At 41.9% G+C, this 27,826-nt stretch overlaps 1 protein-coding gene across 1 annotated transcript in view; it reads right to left on the bottom strand.

Annotated features, from left to right (window-relative positions):
- Positions 1 to 878: 878 nt before the first annotated feature.
- The window catches only part of HAS2 (hyaluronan synthase 2), a 40,512-nt gene continuing 13,564 nt past the window's right edge, over positions 879 to 27,826 (bottom strand). Inside the window, exons 2-4 of the mRNA XM_073632203.1 lie at positions 16,878 to 17,504; positions 5,986 to 6,087; positions 879 to 2,608 (exon numbers count right to left, since the gene is read on the bottom strand). Of these exons, the coding sequence (XP_073488304.1) occupies positions 1,679 to 2,608; positions 5,986 to 6,087; positions 16,878 to 17,504 (1,659 nt within the window). The 3' untranslated portion in view covers positions 879 to 1,678. The remainder of the gene's footprint in view (positions 2,609 to 5,985; positions 6,088 to 16,877; positions 17,505 to 27,826) is intronic.

Raw genomic sequence — 27,826 nt, 5'->3', positions numbered from 1 at the left:
GACACTGAAAGATGTCACTAGCATCACTGATTAGGAGGCACTGGCAGGTATTTCTGGTGGGCACTGATTGGCATTATGTGTGGGCACACATTGGCATTATGTGTGGGCACACATTGCCACCAGGGATGCCATACCTAGTGGTCATCAGTGGTGGCCATCCCTGGTGGTCCTGGTGGCATCCCTGGTGGTCCTGGGTGGGCATCCGAGGGGGGCTGCGCTGATAAACAATCAGCGCAGACCCCCTCTGTCAGAGGAGCAGCCGATCGGCTCTCCTCTCCGTGATTGGACATGGCTGATCACGTGGTAAAGAGTCTCCGTCAGAGACTCTTCACCTAGATCGGAGTTGCAGTGTTATCCTGCTTGTTATGCTTGTTATCTTGACCACGTCATATGACGTCCAGTCAGGATATCGCAACCACTTTGCCGACGTCATTTTGCTATATGGCAGACGGCAAGTGGTTAAACCCTTTAAAGCACCACGTGGCTCCAGTATAGTGAGTTTAAATAGATGTAAATAGGAGTGATGGCTTTCACTTTGCTTCAGCACTACTTAAAGCTTTTTAAAAACCTGCTGAAGTCTGCTAGCTGCTTGTTTAAAGTAACAGCCAGGGCTCTCATTAAGGTCCCTACAGTCCCTACACACTTTGGACCTCCATGAAATGAGGAGATGAAATGTGCCTCATCAAAGATGCTCTAATCTTGCCAAAACCATTACAAATGCTTCCCTATAGCTTTTAATATTTAGCTCTTATACTAGCCATATGAACAAGCCCCAATGGGAAATGACAGACAGGGAACCAATCATTTTGCGCATAAAGGCACCCTAGATAGAGTGTGTTCATATTATCACTTCATGATGGAATAAATAGATTCAGAGGTTAAAGTACAAATAATTATTTTATTCATTTGTTGGTGAACAATATGAACTGTTATAAAGCTTCACATTTTGACCAGTATCAGTTAAAAATAAAAAAAATTTAAAACACATTTTAAAAAGAATAGAGAACCAAATTATTTATCGGATAAGTAAAATATAAAATATGCATTTTTTTAAACATTGGCATACAAATAAAAAACATAATTAATTCAATAATATAAAAATACAGCATTCCACCGTGCTTGTATTTAAAGCACGTATGACATTTATAAATTGATGGCCGTGGGGCCATCCCTAAAACAAAAAAATAAAATAAAATTAGAAAAAGAACTTTAAAAAACAAAGTTTATAAATAAGGTTGTCCTTTATTGCTAGAGCCGATTGGCCCACTTTTAAGGAACTTTCCCAGAGGAAAAATACACACTTAGAAAAGATCCTGTAGGCCTAAAAATATTTCAGAAGGCTTTGTTCACCACGACATAAGCATGACCAGTGAGGTATTCAGAACATAACACTGTCAGGCATATGCACAATCAAAAAAAGTGCATAATAAAATGGCTTCACCAAAACAAGGCAAGGCCTGGTTTAAAGTTGTGTTCATTTTCTCGAAAGTTTTCTACAATTTTTTTGCTTTGGATGCATGACAAGTCACAATAGTGTTTGTTTAAGTCCCAGCAGCAGTGTTGCGTTTCCCTTCAAGACATGACTTCATGTCCCTAATACTTCTAGGAATTCTAAGTCTATTAAAGATTTTTTTTCAGAAAGTCTAATAGTTTTGCAAACGTTGTAGGTAAGTAATCATCATACGTCAAGTACCATGTCATACTGCTGTTCTTTCTTCCTCCTGCCACACTTTGTTATCATCGCCACGTACAAAGTCAACAACATCACCCAGTAGCACGCGTAAAGTATTGCACCAATGATCAGAACCGTCTGTTCAGATTCTGCAAATGGCTTTCTTGTTTCCCTCCATATAGTGTAGAAGACTCCACCCAAGAGGATTGTAAACCAAACGGTTATAGGAATCAACCCTATAAAATTGACGACGATAGTTTTTCTACCTGAAGTGCCCCACCCAGCCTTGTTAATGGTGGCGATAGCAAACATCTTTGCTGGTAGTAAACTGGACATGTACAAGACAGAGTAAAGAGACATGAAAACCATTACTATATTGCCTCGGAGTGCACTGGCAAAGGAAGACTTGATAAGGCCAACAAACTGCACAGTTAACAAGAAGAGTAGAATGTTCCATATACGTCCCCTGTAGAACAACTGAATGACTGTTGCAATTAAGAAGAAAGGGAAGAATCCGGTAATCACAGCTTCGTAGGTCATCCATAGATGATGCTTGTGGAACCACATTGAATTGTACAGCCACTCCCTGAAGTAAGACTTGCTCCAACGAGTCTGCTGGTTAAGCCACCTTAGATACTCAGTAGGTGTTTCTGTAAGGCACTTAGACCGTGCTGTATATTTGGTTGCATAGCCAAGGCTCAAGACCCGGTTAGTTAGATGCCTGTCGTCTCCAAAGCTACACTGGGAGCCCATAAATTCTTGATTGTACCAATCTTCTATGAATTCATGTAGTAGTGAATTTCTGTACATTCCCAGAGGTCCACTGATGCATTGAACACACCCAAAGTAGGACTGACAAGCTCTCTCGATGTTGAAGGCCATCCAGTATCTCACACTACTCAAGAAGGAGATCCATGAGTCATATTTGTTTAAAATCTGTCAGAAAAAAAAGAAGACATTACATTAGTTATTGATACAATTAATACTACGTTTAGGAGACATTGCTGAATTCTGCTTCGCAAAGCAAACTTAAATCAAACTTAAATCTACCGGACTTTGGTACATTTATCTAAATTGTTTTAGTAAACTTTAAAATGATGCTATTTTTCTTTTTTCTGTGTCTTGTACTTTACAGAACTTATGTTCAATGTGCAGACAGCTGGGTTAAGCGTTATGTTATCCAGCAAATAAAAAAAAAAACCTACATAGATGATATAAAACCTATGGTACCAAAAGACTTGATGAAGCTGGGGAGATGACACCTTGTTGGAGGTGCCAGTCATAGCAGCCATCGCTATGTTGTTTGGCTTTAAACCAGATAAGGTAGTCAGGCCTATTAAACAAAGTGTCAATTCACTTTCGGTATGAGAAGCAGGCAAGGGATTGTATCAGGCAAACCTCATTGCTGGCATTGGGTGAAGCTCCCAGCATAGGTTGTAGAGGCCACCAAATATCTAGGTGTTGGTATGGTGTTAGGTGGAATAAGCCATTAGGTTGGTCAAAAATTCACCCCCAATAATTTTTAAATTGGCAAGCATTTTAAGGGGATGGTCCAATAGTATGCCAATACCGGCCATTCAGCTGGTGGTGGTTGAGGAGGGCAATATTTCTACCTGTGTATGTTTTTGTTAACCTTGTAAGGTAGCTGAGCTCAAGTGACTGGAGAATTTTAATTGATGGCCACTTCTATTGTAGCAAAAGAGAATAGTTACTTACGTGGGAAGAAAGAATAAGAAAGAAAAAAAGAGGAAAGAAGCATAAAATAAAAGCAAGTGGTATGGAAAGAAACTGAAAAGGAAAGAAGGAAAAAAAGTAAAAAAAAAGGCAATGAACAGAAGAGAAATACATAGAAAATGAAAAAAAAAAAAAAAATAAGAAAAGAAAGAAGGAAAGAAAGAAGGAAAGCAAGACATTTTATTTGATTTTATATTTATCAGTTTTGTTGCAAACCCTTTCTGCATTCCTGATACAAGCATACTAATAACAATAATTAAAATATACAGAAGATACTCAAAGGAAGTGTATGGTGCCAACTTAAATGTAGGAGATTTAACACAGGAATAATTACTCTCGGTTGAAAACATCATGAGGAGGTTAAATTATATGTATGGGGACGAGGAACAATAGGGCAGTGAGCTGAACATCAAAAGGAAGATCTTAAGTCTTTCTCCTCCATTGCTCATATTTTACTTTAATTGTAAAAGCACAACTGCTGCTGTAGCAGAGCTGCACTTCCTGCCAGTCCTCGGGAAAGTCATAAATTTGTATTTCGACGAGCCCCATGTCATCCAAGTGACTACAAGGAGGTATTACTTTCAAAGGGATGGAATTAGCCTAAACCAGCAAGAAACTTTGGGAAGGGACAAGCAGTGTTGTCTGGCTGGGTTACAGGCAGACTTCCCTATAAGAGAAAGATGTCGGCCAGGTCATGTAAATAAAACTACATAATACTAAAATTAGGCAACTGTATTCTTTCAAGCTCGGGTTCATTTGGTGTGGTAAAAGTGCAAAGTACAAAGGGGGCATACGGTGCAAAAACCAGATGCAGCATCCAGATTTCACTTGTCTGATTTACAATAAAATGATTTTGGTTGGCTGCTTGAGGGTTAATGTACTTGTAAATTATATCTTCTCTTTATAGTGCCTTACGGAATAATGTATAGGCAACTTTATTTGGATAGCGTAAATAACTACTGCCATTTTTTTTATTGCTGCTTGTGTCCCCACTGGGAGGTAACATTCTCCTTATTTACCCTGGTGACCACAGATACAAAAAAAAAGAGAAATTCTAAATGTGTCTTCAGAGCAGGAAGTAAGGATATGTTCCCAATGTTAACCCCTGTTCCTGTGATGGCTGCCCAAGAGGATCTCCCCTAACTTTGGAGAAATGTCCTCATACTTTCCTTGGCATCCCTGGAACAGAAACTGAAGGAGTAGAAAACTTTCCAAAAAATAAACTGAACGGTTTTTAATCCTTTCCATCTCGATACAAAACTAAAAAAAGTTTTAGAATATCATCATGGGCATGTGCACAGGGTGTGCCGGGTGTGCCTAGGCACACCCTAATCACCCTATGTTCATTAGTATTATCGCTCTATATGTCGGCAGGAAGATGGGAAGGATCTCCCTCTTGCCGTTTATGCCATAAGAGAAGTGTTTATGCTCTTCTCTTTCACTGTGCTGGAAGGGAGATCAAGGTGCCCGGCTCATATATATGTAGACACACACACACCTGTTTGAGCTTTAGAGTGCACACCCTAATGCAATAGGCTGCACACACCTATGATTGTCATAGACTTTAGAGTTGACTTTTATTCTGCTTATATGTTACCTTCCCCGGTTTCTCATTTCTCCATCATCAATACGCTAATCTCCTTATCAATTTTTATATAAAAATGATAATACAATTGTGCAAGGCTGGTGAGGTTCAGCTTTAAATAAACGAAAACTGCAGATAGTTTTATTAATACAATGCACTAAGGATACATGGGATTTGTTCAGAAAGCAGTGAGTAAAATAAGAGAAAAGATTCATCAGGGACATAGACAGCAATAAAAAAGATTTTTAATCATTTCCTGGCTGTTAAAACGGTTAAAACCACCAGGACAGTGAAGGAGGGGATATCTCTTTACCAGAGCCCTAAAGAGCAGGAAACACCTGCCAGGGGCTCTAATTCTTTCCTACTCTATTAAAAACAAAGGGTATTTGCACACAACACTGATGTATGAAAATCAGATTCTTGGCAGAAATATCCTGCCTAAAAACACAAGGATGGGCTATATAGTAAATGCATGTTTTTGTGCATACTCGTAGATGCATACAATTCTTCTAGCTTTTCTTGGGGCATGTTGTACAAGCCAATATGCCTAAAAAAGTGGCTTTTTTAGGCATCTGTGTGCAAGAGGCCTAAAACTGCACTAGACATACATTTTAAACAAACCAGTCTATGGGTTTGATTTACTAAAGGCACAAAGACTGTGCACTTTGTAAAGTGCAGTTGCTCCAGAGCTTAGTACAGGAGGTAAAGCTTCACTTTACAAAGAATACCCAATCATATGCAAAGGTAAATAATAAAAAAAATTCATTTATTTGCTTGCACATGATTGGATGATGGAAGTCAGCAGAGCTTTTACTCATTTACCAAGCTCTGGAGCAACTACTCTTGCAGAGTGCACAGTGTGTTTGCCTTTAGTAAATCAACCCCTATGGCATGAAAGGGCAATATGCAAGTTCAATTACCAGCAGTTGGGTGGGATTTTTAGCTATACTATAGGAAACCAATAAAAAATCAATATCTAAGTTGAAGTGTTTACCTGTACATCTCCTCCGACACCGCCAACCATGATATCTTCCTCCAAAACCTTCACCATCTCCACAGATGATGCCGGATCAAGCACAGTGTCCGAGTCACAGACCTAAGAAACAGAAACATAATGGACATTAGATGAACCATAATAAATATCTAAAATTAGATAAATCAATAATGTATTTGTATGTGAAATATACAATCTGTGAAAATAGGCATTTGTTACTATTCAGAATATTTATAACTATTACCATTACTTTACCAATAATACAATGTTTTCTTTTTTTTTTTTATTAATCCCTTGAGTTAGATACAATAGGCTTCCTAACGTAGACGTAAACCCAGTCACTAAATTCTCATTCAAGTTGTACCTCATTATGGAACTTCAAAAAACAATTTTCAAAATGTTTTAATCTGCAGCTTTCATTAAAATAATAAATGATAGAAACATAGAAACAGAAGAGTAACGGCAGAAAAAAATAGACCAAGTGGTCCATTGAGTCTGCCCCATATTTTTTTTTAATTTAAATATGTTTTTAGGGTTATTTGGAGTATGGATCTATGTCAGTTTAGTAGTGGGTCGTTGGTTCAGGTCCCAACCACGGCACCATCTGCACAGAGTTTACATGTTCTCCCTTTGCCTGTGTGGGTTTCCTCCAAGTACTCCAGCATCCTCCCACACGCCAAAGACATGCTGGAAGATCAATTGGCCCCTGTCCAAATTGACACTGGTATGTGTATCTATGAATGTGAGTTGGGGACCTTAGATTGTAAGCTCCTTGAGGGCAGGGACTGATGTGAATGTATAACATATATCCATATGTCCCAGTATGCTGCAGGCCAGTCTGAAAGCGCAGCACTATCTTGTGCATGCACAGTGAGGAGCGGCTGTAAAACAGCAGGAAGTCACAGCTGGCTTCTCACAGCCAAGATGTTGGCACTGGGGATTTGAAGGCCAGCCAAGAACTTACCCAAGTGAAGACAGTGCTGGACTCCTAGGCTGGTGAATGTCTTCAAAGTCAGCAGCTACAGAATGTTTTAGCTGCTGGTTTATAATAGTTTAAAAAATTACCTTAGTTCCTTGTTAAAGAAGGAGTTAAACCACTTATTTATTTTAAATCTTTACCACCTGGATAGCCCTACCCACAGCCATACCACAATGTGCATACCATGTGCTGTAGTGCAGTCCTGTCATGACCTAATGGCACCACACAGCGTGCCATGTGTTTTACGGTAACATGCCATAGGTATTATACCACCCATTACCGCAGTACATAGGTGTGAAGAAAGCTTCGGTATAAAAAAGATTGTGAATAACAACACCAACTGAACTAAGAAAAATGATTTGGGGTCTTTGGGAGGAATACACAAGTAAACTAATCTCTGGTTTTATTTATTTCTCTGGAGCGCTTGAAATTCCTGGTTGGCAGAATTAACTGTGAGAAAATTCAAATTCTTTCCTAAGTGTTAAGAACACAGACAAAACTGAGGTTTCGGTTTTCCCCTGAACCAAAAAAATAGATCTGAGCTTTTGGCAGGGTTTCCTCAAGATGATCTTTAAATGATTCTGGCTCCATCAGTGATCATTTCCCACTTCGGTGTCAATTGTGAAAGCCATCTCTGATTAGATGAATGTAGCAGAGGCACAGCTCCAGGCTGTATAGCTGTAACAGACACACTGCAGGTGCCTCGTACTGTGGGAACATCATCGAGTTGTAGAGAAAGATGATCCCAACACAAAAAAGTTTAGCCTTCCTCTGTTTCTTGTGTCTCATCAAGGAGGGCCTAATATAATATTTTTCAGGCTGCTTTACATCTCAGCTAATGCAACATTAAAGATCAGTATTCTAACATTTTGTGTGTTACTCAGTAATGATTATTGTCTAATTGTTCTGAACCACCAGGCCATGGCCTCCCTCCTTCCGGGTCTCCAGTCAGTTGGAGATCCCACATCCTCCAACAGTGGCGTTAAGCTCCCATAGTGCCTCCAAACCTCCCATAGTGGCTTGCAGTGCTCCCTAACCTCCCACAATGCCACCCAGCACCCTGCAGTACCCCCTAGCTTGCTTCAGAACCTCTAGTTGCCCTTCATCCCGTTGCAAAGCTCCAAGTCTCCTGGAGAGACCTTGTCCCTCACAGTTTACCCCAGCTTGATCCAGAAACCTCATTACTTGGGGGAGGGGGGGCACCAAGTCTGCTACAGAGTCCCCTACGTTCCTCCAGAACACCCATCCTCCCACAGTGACACCTAGCCCCATCCATATCTTTACTGTGTGAGTATAACGTTTTTTTTATATTGGGGCATGGAAGATTTTGGAAGAATTTACATGACCCTGGTTCCAATAAGGTGAAGAACCACCACAATGAAGACCTGGGCATCACAGTGTGCTGCCAAGTGGATGGCAGCTGGGGCCCAAACTATATACTTTGCAACTATAACAGAATATTAAAGTGTATATTTAGCCTATAAGTCTTCTTTTTGTTTGTATCAAAGTAAGGAGGGATTAATAAAACTCCTGGTGGTTTTCTTAGGGAGCTTCACTTCCCGTTACAAAGTTACAAAAAGGAATGAGGGGAAACCTCTTCAAAGTGGGGGGAAATCCCCTCCAGCACTATTATCACCAGAACAGCTGTCCTTATTGGAAGATTCCTCCTCATCTCCTGTCCTGGTTGTGTTAGTGTAACATTTGGACATTCACTCATTTTCTGTCTTGGGGACAATGATTTTCGGGACAATTTGAGAAGGTGAATCTACCCACACGGGACACAGACAGCATTAAAAATCTGAACACAAGTTATAACCATTCCCTGCTTGACCAGTATTAACTTAACCAAAGTATTTACTCTTCCTAAGTCCATCTAAAACTACAAATAAAAAAAATAAAATAGAAAATTAGCTAGAGTTGAAGAGACTTTGGTAAATTAGAGGAGCAGATGTCAATAAATTGAAAGCCACAGGGGGGCTGATTTGCTACAGGCAAATAGATTGTTTTCTTTGCGTTTTTCCCAGAGCTTAGTGGATAAGGTTAAGCTCTGCTGATGTCTATTATTTGATAACATGCAAACAAAAATGCTGTTTCTTCATTTTCCTTGCTTGTGATTGGGTATTCTTTGCAAAGTAAAATTTCTCAACATTCACTAAGCTAGGTAAAATAACCTTACAAAGTGCAACTTCCTTCTTAAGTTGTTAGCATTCTATTCTGACACTTTTTGTATGATGTTTGTATGCTGTCCTCGTGATTGTAGAAATTGCTTCTGGGTGCTTCCCACACAATCCACAATATACCGGTAGGTTAATGTATGCTTTGTAGGGACATTAACTTTTGAGGTCCTTTGGGGACAGGGACTAATGTTATATGGTATGCGCTGAATGAGAAGTTGATGCGATATAAGGGCAATGCCATAACAAAATGCATATTCCCCATTGATATTCCGGGAACCGCAATGATCAGCTACAAGTATATCTAAAGCCAAGACTTTTTAGAACCTCATTCAGGTTTTTATTGCTATCTGTGTCCCCTTTATGGAGATTCTGTCTCTATTTCACCTAGTCACCATTACTACCGGGAAAGAAAGTCATGGGAAATCTAAAATTTTACATTTGTCACCAAAACAGCAGGTGAGAGACAATCTTCCCACTGGGAATGCTAATTACGGTGACAAATATCTAAAAAAAAGGAATTCCCTACACTTTGGAGAGATTTCCTTTTGCTTCCTGTTGACTCGCTGAGACAGGAAGTGAAGGAGTGTAATTCTTCCTAACAGGAGACAGACAGGAAGAAATAAACTGAGATGGGTTTTAACCCTTCAACTCTCTATTGAAAATAAAAATAAAGATGATGGCTAAACATAAATCTCTTTTCACTTCCTGTTGCATCTCAGCGACAGGAACTAATAAGAGTAGAAATCTCCCAAACAGAACATTGACAGTAAAAAAATAAACAGGATGGTGATGACAGCTGTCTAGGAGTGGATTTTCCCCCAGTTAAGAGAAACTGGCACTCATTTCCTGTTGTATCTCTGGAACAGGAAGTGAAAAGAAAACTTTCCGACCCCAAACTCAATTGGGGATTTAAAAACCCTATACTATAAAAAGTTTGGATTTGAAAATGCATTAATGAAAGCAATGCTATCAATGAGTGCTAACAGGTTTAAAAATTTAATTTTTGTTTGCTGTAAACTGGCCATACACTGTAGAAATTTCGTCTGAAACTCACTTGGTAGTGGCCCTGTCAGTCACCTCCCAATCAACATCATCCGAATGATAAATCAAAAAGTCGGGTGGAAATTTTCAGTTAAACAGCAGCTGTATCCAATCAGTTCCAGTAGCTGTTTGGGTATTTTGACAGTAGGCTGTCAGAAATCTTTAGCCTTCGGCCAGTGGGAGTAGAAAATGCCTCAGACTTGGTGGTCAGTGGAGGTAAAATAATTATATAATGCCTGTGGGCAGTAGGAGGTATTAGTGTTAGTGGGAAGAACAATCTTCATCGTTGGTTTCAGTTGGAGGAATAGTGCCTTATCATTGGTGTCAGTGGGAAGAACAGTGCCCCATCATTGGTAAAAGTGGAAAGAACAATCCCCATTCTAAGTGTTAGTGGGAGGAATAATGCCCCATCCATGAAATAGTGCCCCATCTATGGCGTCAATGGGATGAATAGTTCTCCATCTTTGGTGTCAGTGGGAGGATCAGCTCCCTAAGGGCCTGATAAAGGCAAGCAAAGGGCCACATAAGGCCCACAGGCTGCAGTTTGAAGACCACTGTCCTAGAAGACAGGAAGATAGTTACTAAGGGGACCACCTCCAGACAAGTTTACTTAGTCCATTGCCTGTCTCGGTCTAAAGGCACATTCCTGACTCATTAGAGGGGCTCAAGTTTTTTGTTTGTAGGGAATAGCAGTGCATTTTAGGTATCCTGTAAACCAAGGGGCCGGTTTGCTGTCCTTCAGACTTTAGGGGGGCCGGACTGTGGCCATTGGGAGTAGAAAATAGAAAATGTCCCAGCATCAGTTGGAATTAACAATGCCTCATCATTGGTGTCATTGGTTGGAATTGTGTCCTATCATTGGTGCCATTGAGAGGAACTGTGCCACATGGTTGGTGTCATTGGACCCCTTCTTTGGTGTCCTTGGGAGGAATTCTGCCCCATCGTTCGAGTTAGTGAATGAAATAGTGTCCCAAGGGCCACATAAAAGCAAGCACAGGGCCACACCCTGCCCCCAGGCCACAGTTTGGAGACCACTGCTGTAAACCCTGTCATTCTCTCTGCTAGATACTGAGCCAAACAAACTGCAAGTAAAGATTAACAGAATGGAAAATAGTCATTTTCTCGCTGCCGGCAGGTTAGGATGTGCTGAATGCCAGGCCACCAATAGGTGCTTGTAGGCAGGTGCAGTCTACTTTCTCCATGACAGGTGGCGCTCTCATATGTGCCACTGTCGTTGGAGGAGGAAGTCAAGAGTAACAGGGTTCCTCTTTAGTTTCCCTGGGTCACTAGGTAAGCTATCCAATTGGCTGCTGCCGCCCCGTGTGTCCATCAGCCATCTCGGGTCTATTTAAGGTCCTGGCACCTGGGTTTGGAGCGCTTCATGTGAGTGGACAGTGTAGGGAGAGGTACCCTAGCTGTCAGGGACAGTACTAGCAGTAGGGAAAGGTTCCTGACAAGAAGGGAAAGCATAGGAATAGTGATTCCTTTGGACATCTTCCCAACTGGGCACGAGAAGGCCAGGCCGCATTCTGCTCTCTTTACAGATGCTGTCAGTCCAGCAGAGCATCGCCTCGTCCTCAGTTCTGCAAAACGTGAATGTACTCGGCTGAGTGGATTCTTCCCCCAGGTGCTGTTGTGAACCGTTCCTGCAAGTTCTTTACTAGACCTGTCTGTGTGAAATATTGCCACCGCACCACGTTGTACTCCACCTACAGGCTGAAAAATCCAGTAGCTCCTTAGGGGGAAAGCACTACAGCCATTAAAACCTTTACATATGTACAAAGAAAATTGATATTTTAATGACTCCTTTTCATAAACCTCATTATAATATTGGCTTAGATGATCCTTCAAACATAAACAAAAAGTTGATCAGCTGTCCTGAGAAGAAGTAACAGAACACAAAGGATAATAGAATAGAAAAAAAAATCTTTCCTTAAAATGAGAACTGAGTTTCCTGGAAAAATGCCACTAGACTGTTCAGGGATTAGAAAATTCACATATTTAACATCAACCGCTGAAACAACTTTCACCAGATGTACCGGGGTGAGGAGACCCTCCCTACGGAGAGTCCTGAGGGATAAGAGACCTGTCTGACTCATAGCTAGGAGAGTCAAATGGTTCTGAAAGGTGATACCCATCCGGGGAATCGTAGAAAAATTAAATGGCTTTCTCTGGAGAAAACATTGCTTTGTTTCACCTTGCCAACGAGCTACGTTTCCACTTACAAATCTACTGCCTTCCTAACCCATGCCTGGAGACAGCGTAAACTCCTAAAACTCACAGGATTAGGCTGGCTTGACCTCAGCTAACATTAAAGACCATTGCCAACCTTCAGGTGTTGTTCAGCATGAGAACTGAAGGAACGTGTGTAGACCATATGTACATCAGGAACACACGGCTTAAATCTGACATGTGTTTCATCTGCAGGATCTTATGAAATGAAAAGGCAGCTTTGTTATAAAAGTTAAAAATATTTTTTTGTAAAAATTAAAATGGGATATTAGAAGAAGCGTGGGAACTTAACATGGAACTAAACTCATGTTTAAAGTGGTATTAAAACCAAAAATTGAATATATTGCAGCTTACCAACCATAAGATGTGGTGGCTGCATTTTTTTTCGTTAAGTTTTTTTCGTTTCCACCCCCACTCCTCTGTTTCCCTCCTGGTGATCAGGCCACTAACACACCTCCTGTATTAGAGTGCCCCCACTCTGAACGAAGGAGCACAGGGGTCACATTTCTGACAGCGGCATTGTTAATCTGGGGAGTATGTGCTAGAAAATTTAAATACACTAACAAGTTGAGGCCAGACTCCATAATCAGTTAACAGCATAATCAGCAAACAGTTTTGTTCCTTTTGGGATAAAGTTTTTATTTGAATAAATAAAAGCTGATTTTTGTAAGCACCCCTGTCAGTGTATCATCTCTCTAACTTCAAGAGAGCTTGCGCTTTTGAAAAACAATCGACTTACTGGCTGGATCACCAGATGAAAACAGAAGAAAGAAAGCCTAAGAAAGAAAATGAATGCAGTCATCACATCTAAGAATTGGTAAGCTGCAATATAAGAAATGTTTGCTTTTGGGTTTAATACTGCTGGCAGGCAGGTTTATAGCACAGAGGAGGTGCTGTCTCTTCTCAAAAAACAAGAAAAAGGTCTTGCTTGTCTACCAGCAATGTCAACAACACTAAAATGTGTCGCTCAGTGTACAATTCCCTTTTGTTCTCCTGTTTTGTGCTTTGGTACCTTCCTTCAACCCAGACAGGACAACAGGACCAAGCAGTGGTCTAAAGATCAGAAGATGGAACCAGCAGTCAGTGGTGGACATTTGACACTCCTGGAAGTGTCAAACGCCATAGATGCTTTCTGAGGCTTCGGGGCTGGATGGGACCTGACAGTGGAACTATATTCACCTCCACTACAGCCATGAAGTCCCTTGCTGGCCGCTGTCATATTCATTCGGTCTCCTTTCAGGTTCTGATATTCAACCATTTTGATAGGCTTGGATGATATCACGCTTACGCATGCAAGGCAGTTCATTCTTCTCGGCGGAGGCCAAAATTCTACACAGAGTTGCGTGCAGTGTACAATGGCAGTGAGAATCAGTTATGACAGAGGAAACCCTGCTAGTCTATTATGTCATAACTGCTTTTCCCTGCCTGTCAGGGTTAATGTACATTAAGCCGCGCATATGCAGCTCATTGTACATTTACGATACCCCCCCCCTCTGTCCCGTCATAATATGACTCCCGTGCACATGTCCAGGAGCGATGTCATTGCAGCATGGCCAATCAAGCATCTGAAGAGCCTGAACCCAGAAGGAAGACAGGAAGAAAATGGAAGCACCGGCGACAGCAGAGAGAGCTGACAACCAAGTGCTGGAGGGGATCACTTGGCAGGTAAGTCTGCCATAATGTGCTGCTATGCTGTGCATCCCAAAAAGCAAGGATAACTTGCCACAAATGTGTGGCAGTGTTGAACTGTAAGTCTGTTAACTTGCTGCACATTTTCACTGGCAAGTTATACACTTGCAGAGCACTTGAAGCACAAGTTCTAGTTGACACCTTTTCAATTTGTAGCAAATTTGGATGGCAAGTCTCTAGCAAGAGCAAAGTTGCAGTGGTGAGTCTGTAGCAAGAGCTCTGGAAGTCTACAGGATTAAAATTCAGCCACAGTGACCCCTGTGGTGGGATGACTATTGCACAACATAACTGAACCAAAACTTGCAGCAGACTTACAGAAAGTTTGCAAAGAAAGTTGATCTGGAGTCATGCAATGCGGACTTGCTGCAATTGTGCAACAAACTTGTGAAGCCTGACAAGTCTAGCAATAGCTTAGCGAGTCATTTTCAAACTTGCAGCTCAATTGCTTGATATCTGGGATATTACTACATTATGGCATAAAGCTACCGGGGACCATTTTTTCCCCAGGTTTAATTCCACTTTATATTTACTTGTCCCCCAAAGTCATGCATGCAGCGGTCTGATCAATGACAGAGAGAGAAAACAGAGAAAATACTTCCTTCTACCCCCAGCAGAGTGATCACAGGGGGTAGAAGGGTTCACTCGGTTTTATTGGTTTGCCACTTTGCTGCTAAATCATTCTGTTATGTTAAGCTAAAACCATTTGTTAGAATAGACCTTCCCTCACTTTAGTTGCTGGCAGCCCCTCTGACGTTTTTCATGATAGTGGTATCTGAGTGGAAATTTTGCAGCTGTCAGTAAGGTGTGAGGATACAGAACTGACAGCAATGACCAAGGGAACTAAGTGATCAAGTCAAGAAAAGCAACATTCAACCCATTATAATGACATTAGATAATGGGAAGGTATTTTGTATGCGGGATGGTCTGGTGCACCACAGCTTTGCCTGGGTGAAAAACAGTAAATCCATGTATGCAATGTATTGCCTAATTTTCAGTGCTGCTTTTTTTAATTTGTGAAGCTGAATTCTAGGAAAGCATCTAAAGACACAGCTGAAATGCATATCTGTGAATTATGCTGCCTGCCAAGTAGTTCTGCGCACCTAATGTGATCGAGGAACCCCTGCTAGACATCTCAACCAAGTCATTGACATCTACTGTAGCAGCAGCACATCTAAAGTAGAAGCAGCATAGTGATAGGGTGAGCTCTCTGTTAATTATGCTCTATATCAGGGGTCTCCATACTTTCTAAACAAGGGGCCAGTTTATTGGTTAGGTAGGATCAGGAGTGAGGGCTTCTTGATCTAAAGGGCTTAAACCATAGGGAACACCAGCCCGTAAAAGTTTTTTTTTTTTACTATATATCGCTCCCTATGGTTTAAGCCCTTTAGATTAAGAGGCCCTCACTCCTGATCCTACCTAACCAATAAAGTGGCCTGCCAGCAACTGAAGTGAGGGAAGGTCTATTCTAACAAATGGTTTTAGCTTAACATAACAGAATGATTTAGCAGCAAAGTGGCAAACCAATAAAACCGAGTGAACCCTTCTACCCCCTGTGATCACTCTGCTGGGGGTAGAAGGAAGTATTTTCTTTGTCTTCTCTCTCTCCATGATCAGACCGCTGCATGCATGACTTTGGGGCACAAGTAAATATAAAGTGGAATTAAACCTGGGGAAAAAATGGTCCCCGGGGGGCATAGTGCTTTGTATCATTGGAAGCAATGGTGCCCCAAGAGCCGCATAAAGGCAAGCAAAGGGTCACATCTGGCACACAGGCCACTGTTTGGGGACCACTGCTCTATATAGATACATATTTGCATTCATTTATGTTGTAGTTCACAGTATCTTGTCATACACCATGACTGAATTTTTGTTGTCAACTTGAAGAAGACTTGCTTTAAAGCGATGGAACATGGGCAGTTATTGGTTTAAATTCACTATAATGTAATAAGTGTCAATGATAATCACAAGATCAAGGCCTTATTTACTTTTGTAGTTGGGGGAGGTAAAAAAACAAACCAGATATCAGTCTGGAGAAGAGGGCATTCCTAGGTTATGTGATGTGATGCTGAGCCTCCATGATTGAAACAACTGAAATCCAACAAATGAAAGGGGTGGGCCAAAAACAGTAAAGCTGGAGAGGAAAGGCTTAGATGGTACCAGGAAAAAATTCAGGCTCTATCTTGTTGCAGCTTTTAATGCACATTGTGAGAAGCTCACAGTGTGCAGTGACATCAGAGTAAGTCATTTCAGCACAGGAGAGGAATCTGTATAACTGTACAAGACTAAACATAAGGCCGAAGTTCAGTTTAAAAGTTGTCTATAGCTAAGTGCTAGGCAAACAAGCTGCAGGCTTCTTACTTTCAGAATGTTAATGTACTGTACCGCCCATTGCATGTATTATTTTAACCTAAACAAGTTACAGCTGACAGTGTACGTGTGTGTTGTTTTGGCATTCGATGAATGAGTTTCATTTTCCCATCGTCTTGAAGGGTCGCGCCTTTCTAGGAACATATGTGAGTGTTGGGGGATGGGGGGGGGGGGGGGGCTAAGGCTAGATTTGAGACCCTTCACTTCTCCAGAGTGACGTTATGCACTTTCAATACAGTTTACAGTTTGTACAAGGTTAATAAAAAAAAAAACACTTTCATGTAGCAGAGTATTCTAAACATCGTGAATGGGCCACTATGTTCAAAAGAGCCTGCTGTATCCTGTAACTTTCTGCTGGCCTTATACAAAGGCCCTTCTGTCTGAACATGCAGCATCTTATGACCTACCTGCACATAATCCACGCTTCTCCCCAGTGCATTGAATGCCGTGTACATCACTTCTCTCTTCCCACCCCACTTCTGCATGATGCAAATATATCGGTTGTTGAGCACCAACTGAGTCACGTGTTGCATGCTCTCTTTGTGTGATTGCTCCGTCTCCCCGGGGCCCTTTTGGTGGAAGTTATTTTTCCAGATGTAAGTGGCGCTTAGGTCGTTGCCCATGATTTCGCGAAAGGTGTCCATCATGTAGATGTCATCATCGGAGTTGCCGTCGATGACCATGATGATTTTCATCCCGGGGTAGGTCAACCGTTTGACGGAGAGTAAACATTTTCGTAAGTAGTCAGGATCCTCTTGATATGCAGCAATACAAAGGGCGACGGACTTGTTCAGTTTTATAGGGGTCTCCAGGGAACGTTTCATTTTTCTGTGCTCTAAGTAAGCGAAGAGGCTTTGGATGAGAAGGTGGAGGGCTAAGATTGCACCGTACAGTCCAAAAGAGAAGTAGTAATTGTCCGTTTGGATAAACTGATACCCTACGATATAAGCAGCCGTAATTCCTAGTAGGAGGGACACTCCGAAGAGGGTTGTTCCAATTATTCTTAAGATGCAAATAAATCGTTCACAATGCATCTGCAACAAAAGAGACACAAAATCCGTTAATGACATGATTGGGAAAAAAACATTATGTGGTCATATGTTTGCAGGTAGCCAAAATGATGAGCCAATTTTCCCTTGGTGCCACTGTCTTGGAAGAATAACTGTGTTTTGGTCAATAAACTCCAACGTGACCAGTAGATTCACCCTGGACTTAGCTCTGCCAAAGGTTTCTGGTGTGAATGATGCTATCCCTTACACTACCAGCACATTTCCACATGCAATTCATATAACAAGAGTTTTCATAAGTCTCTAGTTCATCTCTAATTTAATTTATGCTATGCAGGGGAGTGTGGGAAGACAAATAGTAGAAGTATTTTAAATGAAATGGTTTAAATCCCAACCAAGGCTACCTGCATGGAGTTTACTTTTTCTCCCTGTGTTTGCTTGGCTTTACTCGTTTCCTCATACACTCCAAGGACATTCTAATACAGTCTGTCTCAACCTTTTTACTCCAGAGGAACCCCTAAAATAATTTTCATATCTCTTACTAAAACCAACTTATCGGGGGTTAATAGGAAAAAATGCTCCTTGCGGTGGTGATAAGTAGGAGGTTTGAACCACCTTAGTGTTGGTCAGAATTCCACCCATACAGGCAGCTAAAAAGATTATTGGTGTCATGCTGTGGGTTCTACTAAATGGCTTTGGCCCTGGAACAATGCAGGTGTCATTAAATAGGAGGTCAGACAGCAAAAGCTCAAGTAACCCCGAGCAATAGCCGGAGGAACCTTAGGGTTCCACGGAACCCCGGTTGTGAATCACTGTTCTAATAGGTTAAATGGCTCCTTTCCAAATGGTTCTAGTAGGCATACATGTGAGACAGGAATATTAGATTGTAGGCTCCTTGGGGGCAGGGACCAATATGAATGTACAATATGTAAAGTGTGGGGTATTATATAAATACAGATATATAAATAAATAAGCAGCCTATGTATGAAGGCCTAAAGCAGCTTTTCTTAACCTTTTTAACCCTGAGGAACCTTTGAAATAATTTTCAGGTCTCAGTGAGCCTCAGTGGAGAGAAGGCACCTTACATTGGTGGCCAGTGAGAAGTTTGTTGTTAAAAAGCCTTCCTAGAGCTCCAGTCCAGTTTCTTGGCCTAGGCTGAGATGGTGTTAGCAGTCTGCTGCAAGCAAGAGGAAGTATGCTCAGCCTCCTCTCCCCGAGTGTTATAGCATCTCTGAGCCAACATTTCAGTCCAGGACATGGCTTTTAGACCCTGGGTGATGTCTACACAAAATTGTCTCTCTCCTCTTGGGGTAAAAAGTAAATAATGGCATGATTACGGGGTACTGTGATCTCTGCGATACGCAATAAATACCTGGAAGTGTTTTGCTTTACTTTACACATAGCATGAACAATCAGATACTAGGTCCTCTTTAGAGCCTATCTCTATGGAATAAAAAAAAAATCTACAGCCTCCTTCAAAGGGTTAGGTGCATGTTTAGGTCGCTTTTATTTACCTGATCCCCCACTGCCCTTGCAGTCGGCACACTACCTTTCTCCTCTATGCTCTGGCAGAGAATGTCCCTTGGCGTCCTCACACATCCAGTGCAAGGCCATAGAGGAGAAGCGGCTGTGGAGACCAGTCTAGCAGTATGAAAAGAGCCTGCATGAGCAGGGAATCAAGTCTATAAAAGTGTTTTTTCCAGTACCCTAAACAAGCCTTTAACCAATGCAGTGTGGGGGCAGCTAAAAGGGGCGATTTGTGTCTTTCCCGGAGCTTTAATTGTAAAGTTAACTCCACAATGATGAGTATAATGATCTGTTTAGATGCCCCTTTTTGTTTTTTTAAAACTAGGTATGTTGGGTGGAGCCTCTGTGTACAGAGGTTAAGTAGGATCTGATTTAATGGCACAGATGCTTTTAGTCAATTTTTCCAGCCTCCTCCAGAACCCCAGGACAACCCAGATTATAAGCTTAGGTGGTAGCTCGTTTTTATTCAGGGAATAGATTTGGGTCCTGGGAACAGCATGATAAGCTTGCTGCTGGCCTTTCTTCCCTTTGTATTTTATCAGCCAGCGGAGCTTGCTCTGATTAGGCTCATCTCACATCATGCCTTGGCTTCAGCCGCCTCTTGGAACAACACCCTCTTACATCATGCAACAGCAAATGTTGCTTTTCCTGTGCTGTCTAAAGCAGTACAAATACAGCCTGACTTAAAATGTTACAGTCTACACAGTAGGATCAACTTTGCCTCAGACTGCTAGGAGAAGTTGAAGAAGAACGAAGGCTGATTGTCTTAGTATAAAGTTTCAGCTAACAGCTATTCCCAAATAAAAAATCTACTTTTGAGGCCCTTCACAGTTTTTTCAGTTAAAAAACGTAAAAGAAAAATGAAAATTTCATTCCTTTAACTCCTATGGAACTCTTAACACTGGTCAGTTGTGTTTTTAAAAGTCCTGCTTGCTGCATTTTTCGGTGCATGTTTAAAGCCACACCAAAAACACATCTACCCATTTAAATTTAATTACCCGCAGTGCCATTTTTGGTAGGTTTTTTTTAAGACACATGTCGATGTTTCACAGGTCCATGCTGATATCAAGCAACCAGAAAACCCACTGCAAAAACTCATATGCGTATTTACCACGTTGTTGCAATGGAGCAGTGTGAAAGCAGCCATAGACTATTCTCCACAAAGTCCACTGTTAGGTATTCTAAAATTGTGCTATTTGCTGGCTAGAAAAATTTTCATGAGCACCTTTGCTGGCTATTTGATGAATTTGGAGATTAAATTTGCTCTTCAGTACTGGGGAGAAGAGAAAACTAATACAAAGGTCAATTGGGGTAAGTTAGCCCCTGAGTGTCCTATATTTTCTTTACGATATCAAGCAGCATGGGTATATGGGTATCACTGATGTATACCCAAACCCAATTTCTAATTATGTTGTCAAAGAAGAGGAATACCCATAGGATGCTATGCTATCTTAAAAAAATACAGAGCGCTACATTTACAAGGCAGCGTGATGTCTGCTCCATGCTCTTTGTAGGACATTGTAGTGATTAGACCACAATACATCAACATTTTGGGGGAGATTTACTAAAACTGGAGCACTCGGAATCTGGTGCAGCTGTGCATGGTAGCCAATCAGCTTCTAACTTCAGCTTGTTTAATTAAGCTTTGACAATAAAACCTGAAAGCTGATATTTTGCACGCTCCAGTTTCAGTACCCCTTTGTGTTTTGTTTAAACCAGGGGTCTCAAACTGGCGGCCCTCCAGCTGTTGCGAAACTACAAGTCCCATGAGGCATTGCAAGGCTGACAGTTACAAGCATGACTCCCACAGGCAGAGACATGATGGGACTTGTAGTTTTGCAACAGCTGGAGGGTCATCAGTTTGAGACCCCTGGTAAACCATGCGTAGAAAGGTTTTGAGCCTGTGGCATCCTTGAAAGAGTTTTCTGACTACAGTGGCAAAGGACACTTCAGGATAGGAGAGCCTTGTTACGTCTCCTTTCAAAGTCATGGGATGTGTTTCCCCTTCTGGTAATTGGTTTTCCCCCATTTATTAGCATCAGTGGGGGTTTGGTTGCTTCAGATCCCTAAGCAAGCAAAACAGGAATCAGATTTGTAATATACAATGCTATGCCAGAGAGTTTTTTTAAAAAAAAGTAGTGGTATCTCTGTGTTTAGATGACACTGCTGCTTTATATATCAACTTTTTTTGTTAGATATTGGTGAGTCAAAGTAAACCTTTCCCAGATGAAACATGGAGCCTGCCATTACTGGCCCACTTCCATTAGCTCGGGGAGCATGGAGACAAAAAGATGGAATTAGGGTTTCAAAACTACCCCTGGGAATGTACAACAGGCCCAATAGGGAACGAAAATGGCTTAAAGTGTATTTATACCCAAAGCCAAAAATGTAATATATTGTCACCTACTTGTCCTTGGTGTGGTGGCTGCATTTGATTACCTTCTTTCTATCATCTTTTGTATTATTTTCACCTAATTCAAATAACTTACTTCCTGTCCCTGGGTGGCAACATCACTCCTCCACTGTATCTATGGAGGGAGCCCAGGTTGTTACTCTAGCCTGCTCTTCTGATATGCACTGCAAACAGTCCATATCTCTTCATCTCCATTACAAGATAGCTAGGAAAGACGATTTTCTTCTGTGCAATTCACAGGAATTGACAGACAGACAGCATTTCTGGCAAGATCAACAGGTATTTTCTGTATTTACTGAAACTGTCTTAGCTTAAGAGCCCTTTCACACTGAATGCACCCTGATGTTGGTGGTAAAGCTGGGCTATTTTTAGCGCCGATTTACCGTCTTTTTTAGCGGTGCTATTTTTAACCCCCGCTAGCGGCTGAAAAAGGGTTAAAACCACCCGCAAAGTGCCGCTGCAGCGGCACTGCCCCATTGTTTTCAATGGGCAGGGGCGCTTTAGGAGCGGTGTATACACCACTCCTACAGCGCTGCAAAGATGCTACTTGCAGGACTTTTTTTACCGTCCTTCAAGCTCACTGCTCCAGTGTTGAAGCCCAAGGGCTTTCGCACTGAAGAGACAGGAGAGGCTCTTTACAGGCATGCACAGGAGGGGGGGGGGGTGGTCGGGCAGTGCTGACTCCCCCTACTGCCCAGGCTTCCCTCCATGTTTACCCTCCCACCCCCCGCAGTGCTGCTGGCTTACCTCGGCTGCTGCAGGGGATGTTTCAGGATGGAGAGCGGAGAAAAGGGCTAGTCAATATGTCATTTACTGGCCCCTTTCTTTTCTAAATGAACCCAGTGAACACACTCATTCACTGTGTCCATTTATAACTGAAGCATAGTAAAATGTGTTTATTAGGCTTCAGTTTGTGAATGAACGGGAAGCCGTTCAGCGCAGAGCACTTCCCATTCATTCACTGTCCTGTGCCGCTGAGGCTGCAGAGAAAGGCGTGTGTGTTTGAGATTTGTGGTGCACACCCTAATGCAATAGGCTGCGCACACTTATGATGCTGAGCCTCTCCCATAGGCGTGCACACAGGGTGTGCTGTGTGTGCCTGGGCACACCCTAATCACCTAGTGCGCATTAGCATTATTGCTCTGTGTAGCAGCGGGGAGATGGGAAAGATCTCCCTCTTACCAGCTATGTCATAAGAGAAGTGCTTACCCACTTCTCTTTCACTGTGACGGCAGGGAGATCTATGTGCCAGGGCCATATATATAGACACATACACACGCATGTTGGGGTGCACACCCTAATGCAATAGGCTGTGCACACCTATGGGCTCTCCTATGCTTTTTGATTCACTGGCTGGAACAAGTATGCAGGAAAGTCAGTAAAAAGTCAGAAGACCTTATTTGCATATGTGTTCCATGTCACTGACTGGCTTTTTAATCTAGAGGGCTGGGAAACTAGCATTTTCAAAAGAAATGGCACGTTTCTCTCATGACAGGTTTTCTTTAGCAACGTTTCAAAAAGACATTGCACATTCCTAGGCTCGGTGGTATGGTAGCTCGGCCTCTCTGTCGAAGAGCCGCGCGCTTCATTATGCTGTGAGGCTGAACGCCAGGATATTTAAAGGCCTCTCTGTGGTGCTGGAATGTTGTGAATTTACCTCAAATAGCACATGTTATTTTTAATAGCACAAAAGTCCGTACTTTCACCGAATGTGACAGAATCACCTTTCAGGGTACATTTAAAGGGGCAGAAAAAAAGCAACAAGAGCGTCCACAGTTTTGGAAAGTACTCAATGTATATCAAAGTCGGCGATGTTTATCGGCGGGTGAAAATAATATAGGGGCTGTTCATCAAAGGCTGCGGTAAATGAGCTAATATAATGCAATTAACGCTGGGCTGGTGACTTTGATTAGAAAACACACTGACTAGTCATACTATGTTTCCTGAAGAAAAAAAAAATAAGCAGACACAGATGGTAAACTGAGCACGCTATGAGTTAGCCTGCTGGTTTCCATGGTTTCCAAAATGTCTGACAAGAAGTGTAATGCATTAGGGTAAATTAGTCCTCCTAACTACCCCTTCTGTGATGTTTTAACTTTTTAATATATAACAAAAGGCAAACCTTTTTTTAGTTTTGGATAAAGCACAGAGGGATTTTAACACCTTTTTTCATTGCCTTTGCCCCCATTAGAAGATGGGGTCAAAGATTCACTCTATTTGTCATGGCGACCATTATCACTGAGAGTGAAAATGGAAGAAAATATGGAATGTTTTTCTGGAATGTTTCCAGAACAGGAATAGAGGGGAAATATTCAAATTGGGACACTAGTTCTGGTGACTCTGGTAACAAACAAGGATCCCCTCGCTTTGGAGGGATTTCCTCTCACTTCCTGTTGTGGTTATGGAACAGGAAATAAAAGGAAATTTCCCATAATTGCACACCGATGCAAACAAAACTGACAGAGGTTATAAATCTCCTTTACTATATCCAAAATTAAAACAAAAATGTTTTGCCTTTAGCTCTACTTTAAAGTAACCCTGTCATGAGGGAGGCATGGCTGCAATTGTTGCCCTTTCTAAATTTCTGTTTACCCAGCTGTGATTCCGGCCTTCTGGCCTACATATGTTAAAGTCCAGCCAAACTTTACAAATACTTCATTTGAAAAGAGAAGAGAAGGATTAGAGCTTCTGTTAGGATTTTACTGCCATTTGTGTCTCTGTTGGGGGGGGGGTTCCTTACTTCCTGTCAGGACAGGAGGGGAAATCTGTACAACAAAGACCCAGACAAAACATTACTTTTGAAGAGTGGGAAAGGATTAGAACTCCTCACAGTGTTTTATTTTTTCTTATCTATGCCTTTCTGTCTTCTCCCCACTTTTGTGCAGGCTTTACAGGAACAGGAAGTGAAGAAAAATCTCACTAATCTTAGTGTTTGCTCATAACAAGACAACATGGAGCAGCCAACATGTTTCAGGGCTTCAGACACTCCTCCTTCATCAGGCTTATAAATGCTATAACTGGCCTCAATGGGGTGCTTTTAGTGCTTGTTTGCATAACAAAGAGCAGTATTGGCAGTATTGGCAAGTTGCATTCCAGAGGAGTGTACTGCTCTTTGTTATGCAAACAACTGCTAAAAGCACCCCAATGAGTCAAGTTACAGCATTTATAAGCCTGATGAAGGAAGAGTGTCTAAACCCCCAAAACATGATGGCTGCACCATGTTGTCTTGTTACGAGCAAACACTAATATTAAAATTATTTGGATCTCTGGAATTTTGGTTGCTCTCATTAGACATTTTAAACATGGATCTTAGGGCCACTGTTAGGCATGGCATTTTTAGCATAGTTTCATTACAGCTTGGACCAATGTAAGTATGTATGTGCCATACCTGTGGGATCACCGTGGAAACTCTTGTGAGGTGGGGCAGTGATGTCACAATGGACTCATCCAATCAGAGAATGATTTGCATTCATTCCGAAAATGAAAATTGTACATTGAATGGTGCCCATGCCAAGTGAGTGACCTTCTGTATTTACTAAGTGTGGCAAGGCAGTCACTCAGCATGGGACCCGGAAACACTGTCTATTCTGCATTAAATTGCCCCTACCTGCCTGCTCGCTGTCTTCTCTGGCGCTGCAAACTGAGCTGCACAAGCGCAGCTTAGTTTAGAGTGCTGGTGCAGTCTCTGAGTGTCAAGATGACTAGCTTCTGTGCTCACACAGGGGTGACGTCATCCCCCGCTAGCCAATAAAGAGGCCTGAAGACCGACACTCAGAAGAAGATGCTGGCGCTGGTGAGGGACGGTTAGACAGGTAAGTATTCACCCCTTTAGTTTTACCTTAAGTGACAAAAGAGTTGGCGGGAGGCACCACTGGGCACAGTGGGGGATCCGGAGATCAACACTCCCTGAAGTGTTGGTTTCTTAAGAGTCTTGGAGCAGCGAATTCTCTGTATTGCAGTGGTACGGGCAGCGGGTGAGGTATGTACTATCTTCTTTGCAGGAAGCCCTTTTAATCACAGTTGCATTTTAGCCTTAGAATGGCTTTAAACCTATAACCCAGAACAACCATTCTCAACCAGGGTTCTGTGGAACCCTAGGGTTCCTCCAGAGGTTGCTAGGGGTTCCTTGAGCTTTGGCTATATCACCACCAATCTGTAGCATTTTCCCCAAAGAACTAATCCTAACAGGGGTTCCCTGGGCTCTTATTTCAAGGGTACCTCTAGGGTAAAAAGTATGAGAAAGGCTGACCTAGAACAATCATGCAAATAAGGATTTCTTACTTTCCTCTAACTTTCTGATTGGTGTACTTGTGCCAGATAAGAGATTTAGAAAAAACTAAATCCAGAGGATCAGCATAACAGCCAAAAAAGTAGCATTTTCAGAAAGAAATAAGTAATGGCAGCCCCCTATTTATCTTATGGCAGGTTCACTAGCTATAGATAGTTACTGTGAAGGAATGCTCTTATGATATTACCACCAACTTTGAAAGACTGAAGGTTTTAAAGTGTTAGTCATACTCCAATTCATAAAATAATTTCCAGCAATTATTCCTGTGTTGGAGTCAGTCCAATAATCATCCCGCACATGCTTTGTTTGAAAAACATTCCACATGGACTATTGTAAGATGTTAATTGACCGATTTTTGGTAACACATTATTTCATACATAGTAAATGGACCAGATTGTGATCATTAGGCCAGCCATGTTTTCCAATTAGTGTACAATGCCCTAATATAATGCACACACTAGGCTGAAAAGTCTGTATTTGTTCTGTGTCTGCTTTCCTATTTGCCTGGCACAGCTGTAGGCAGGAAAACAGAGCGCCACGCACCGCTAATACACCTTCGTCACTTGTGAGGCCAGTAATGGTGGAGCACAAAAAGCATTGCAGAATTTCAGAAATTGCCTTTACCTTTCAAATTCCAGACAAAGTTTAGGATTGTATTGTGTCTCTGTGCAACAAATGTTGATCCCGGAAATATATTTATGTCTCTTCTGGAAACAGCTACGTGAATTTATCACATGGAGACATGCGGATGTATACCATCACTGGCTGCCAGGACACCGTGTTGTCGAAAATGTTCTAGCAACCAGTGATACTGTGTAGCCAACGACATCCTAGCAGCCAGTGTACCAAGTAGCAAACAACATCCTAGCAACCTTGTGAAGCTGCATAGCAACAGCATCCTAGCAACCTGTGATGTTGTGTAGCCTGCAATATCCTATCAGCCAGTGACATGTGTAACCAACAGCTTCCTAGCAACTAGTGATATTGTATAGCCAACAACGTACTAGTAACCATTGATGCTGTGTAGCTGGCAATGTCCTAGCAACCAGTGGGACTGTGTAGTCAACACAGCATCCTAGCAACTAGTGACATTGTAGCCAACAACGTCCCAGCAACCAGTGATGCTGTGTAGCTGGCAGTGTCCTAGCAACCAGTGGGACTGTGTAGTCCACAATGTCTTAGCAACCAAAGAGGTTGTGTAGATAAAAAAATGTCTTAGCAACCAGTGATGCTGCATAGCTGACAGCATACTAGCAACCCCTTCTGGGTCCATGCTAGTGAGAGAAGGGGATTCCATTAACTTCTTTCCATTTTTGCATAGTTGCTATCTGGGGATTTCTATGGAGCTTGATAGTGGATAAGATGAAATAAAGCTCTTACAGCAGCCTCTTTTCATAGCTGTTAGGTGAGATAGCAAGAGGGAGGGAAAGGTTCTTTTTTTTGTGGAAATAAGTACTTCACTGTACATGTGTGCCCACGCTCATCAGTTAACCCAGATGGGACATTATAGAAGGTCCCAGAATCATGGCAGTGCAGTCAGTTATAGGCAGTAGTCTCGGGAGTCACCTCTGTTAATGAGATATCCGCCTCTCAGTATAAGGGTACTCTACATGGCTGGCTAAGTACCATCTCGAACCAGCAGCCCAGTGAGATAGTCAAGTGAGGACTAAACCATATAGATCTTCCATATAGTGCACAAACTAGCGCTTCCCACCATCACAAGACAGAATTTTCCTTTCTCAACCTGGAACATGTACCATAACATAAAGGCTTTATAGATGTCTCATCCCCATCGCTAGCAGCAAGACATCCATCCTGTATACTCTATGATATTTTGCCCTTGCACAGCACAGTTGATAGATTTTTGTTCTCCAAATAACAATACAAGTTTCTTTTTTTTAACAGAAATCTTGGAACAATCTAAGCATGTAAGTGAATAGGAAGGGATGGATTAATGTAAAGAATGCAGCCTTAACTGGATTACCCAGCAGGGTCTGTGTTACTGGATGCATGTACAACTGTGCTGGAAAATTATATCATGTCTACTGTGGTCCCATAGATCGCCTTGCTGCCAAGTTTCACAGGGGCCTGGAATTAGGAGATGCCGGGAATCCAAGCATA

Source organism: Aquarana catesbeiana, linkage group LG05, assembly GCF_042186555.1.
Source record: "Aquarana catesbeiana isolate 2022-GZ linkage group LG05, ASM4218655v1, whole genome shotgun sequence".
NCBI lineage: Eukaryota > Metazoa > Chordata > Amphibia > Anura > Ranidae > Aquarana > Aquarana catesbeiana.
Note: the sequence above shows the minus strand (reverse complement) of the source record. Positions and strands in the feature narration are given on the sequence as shown.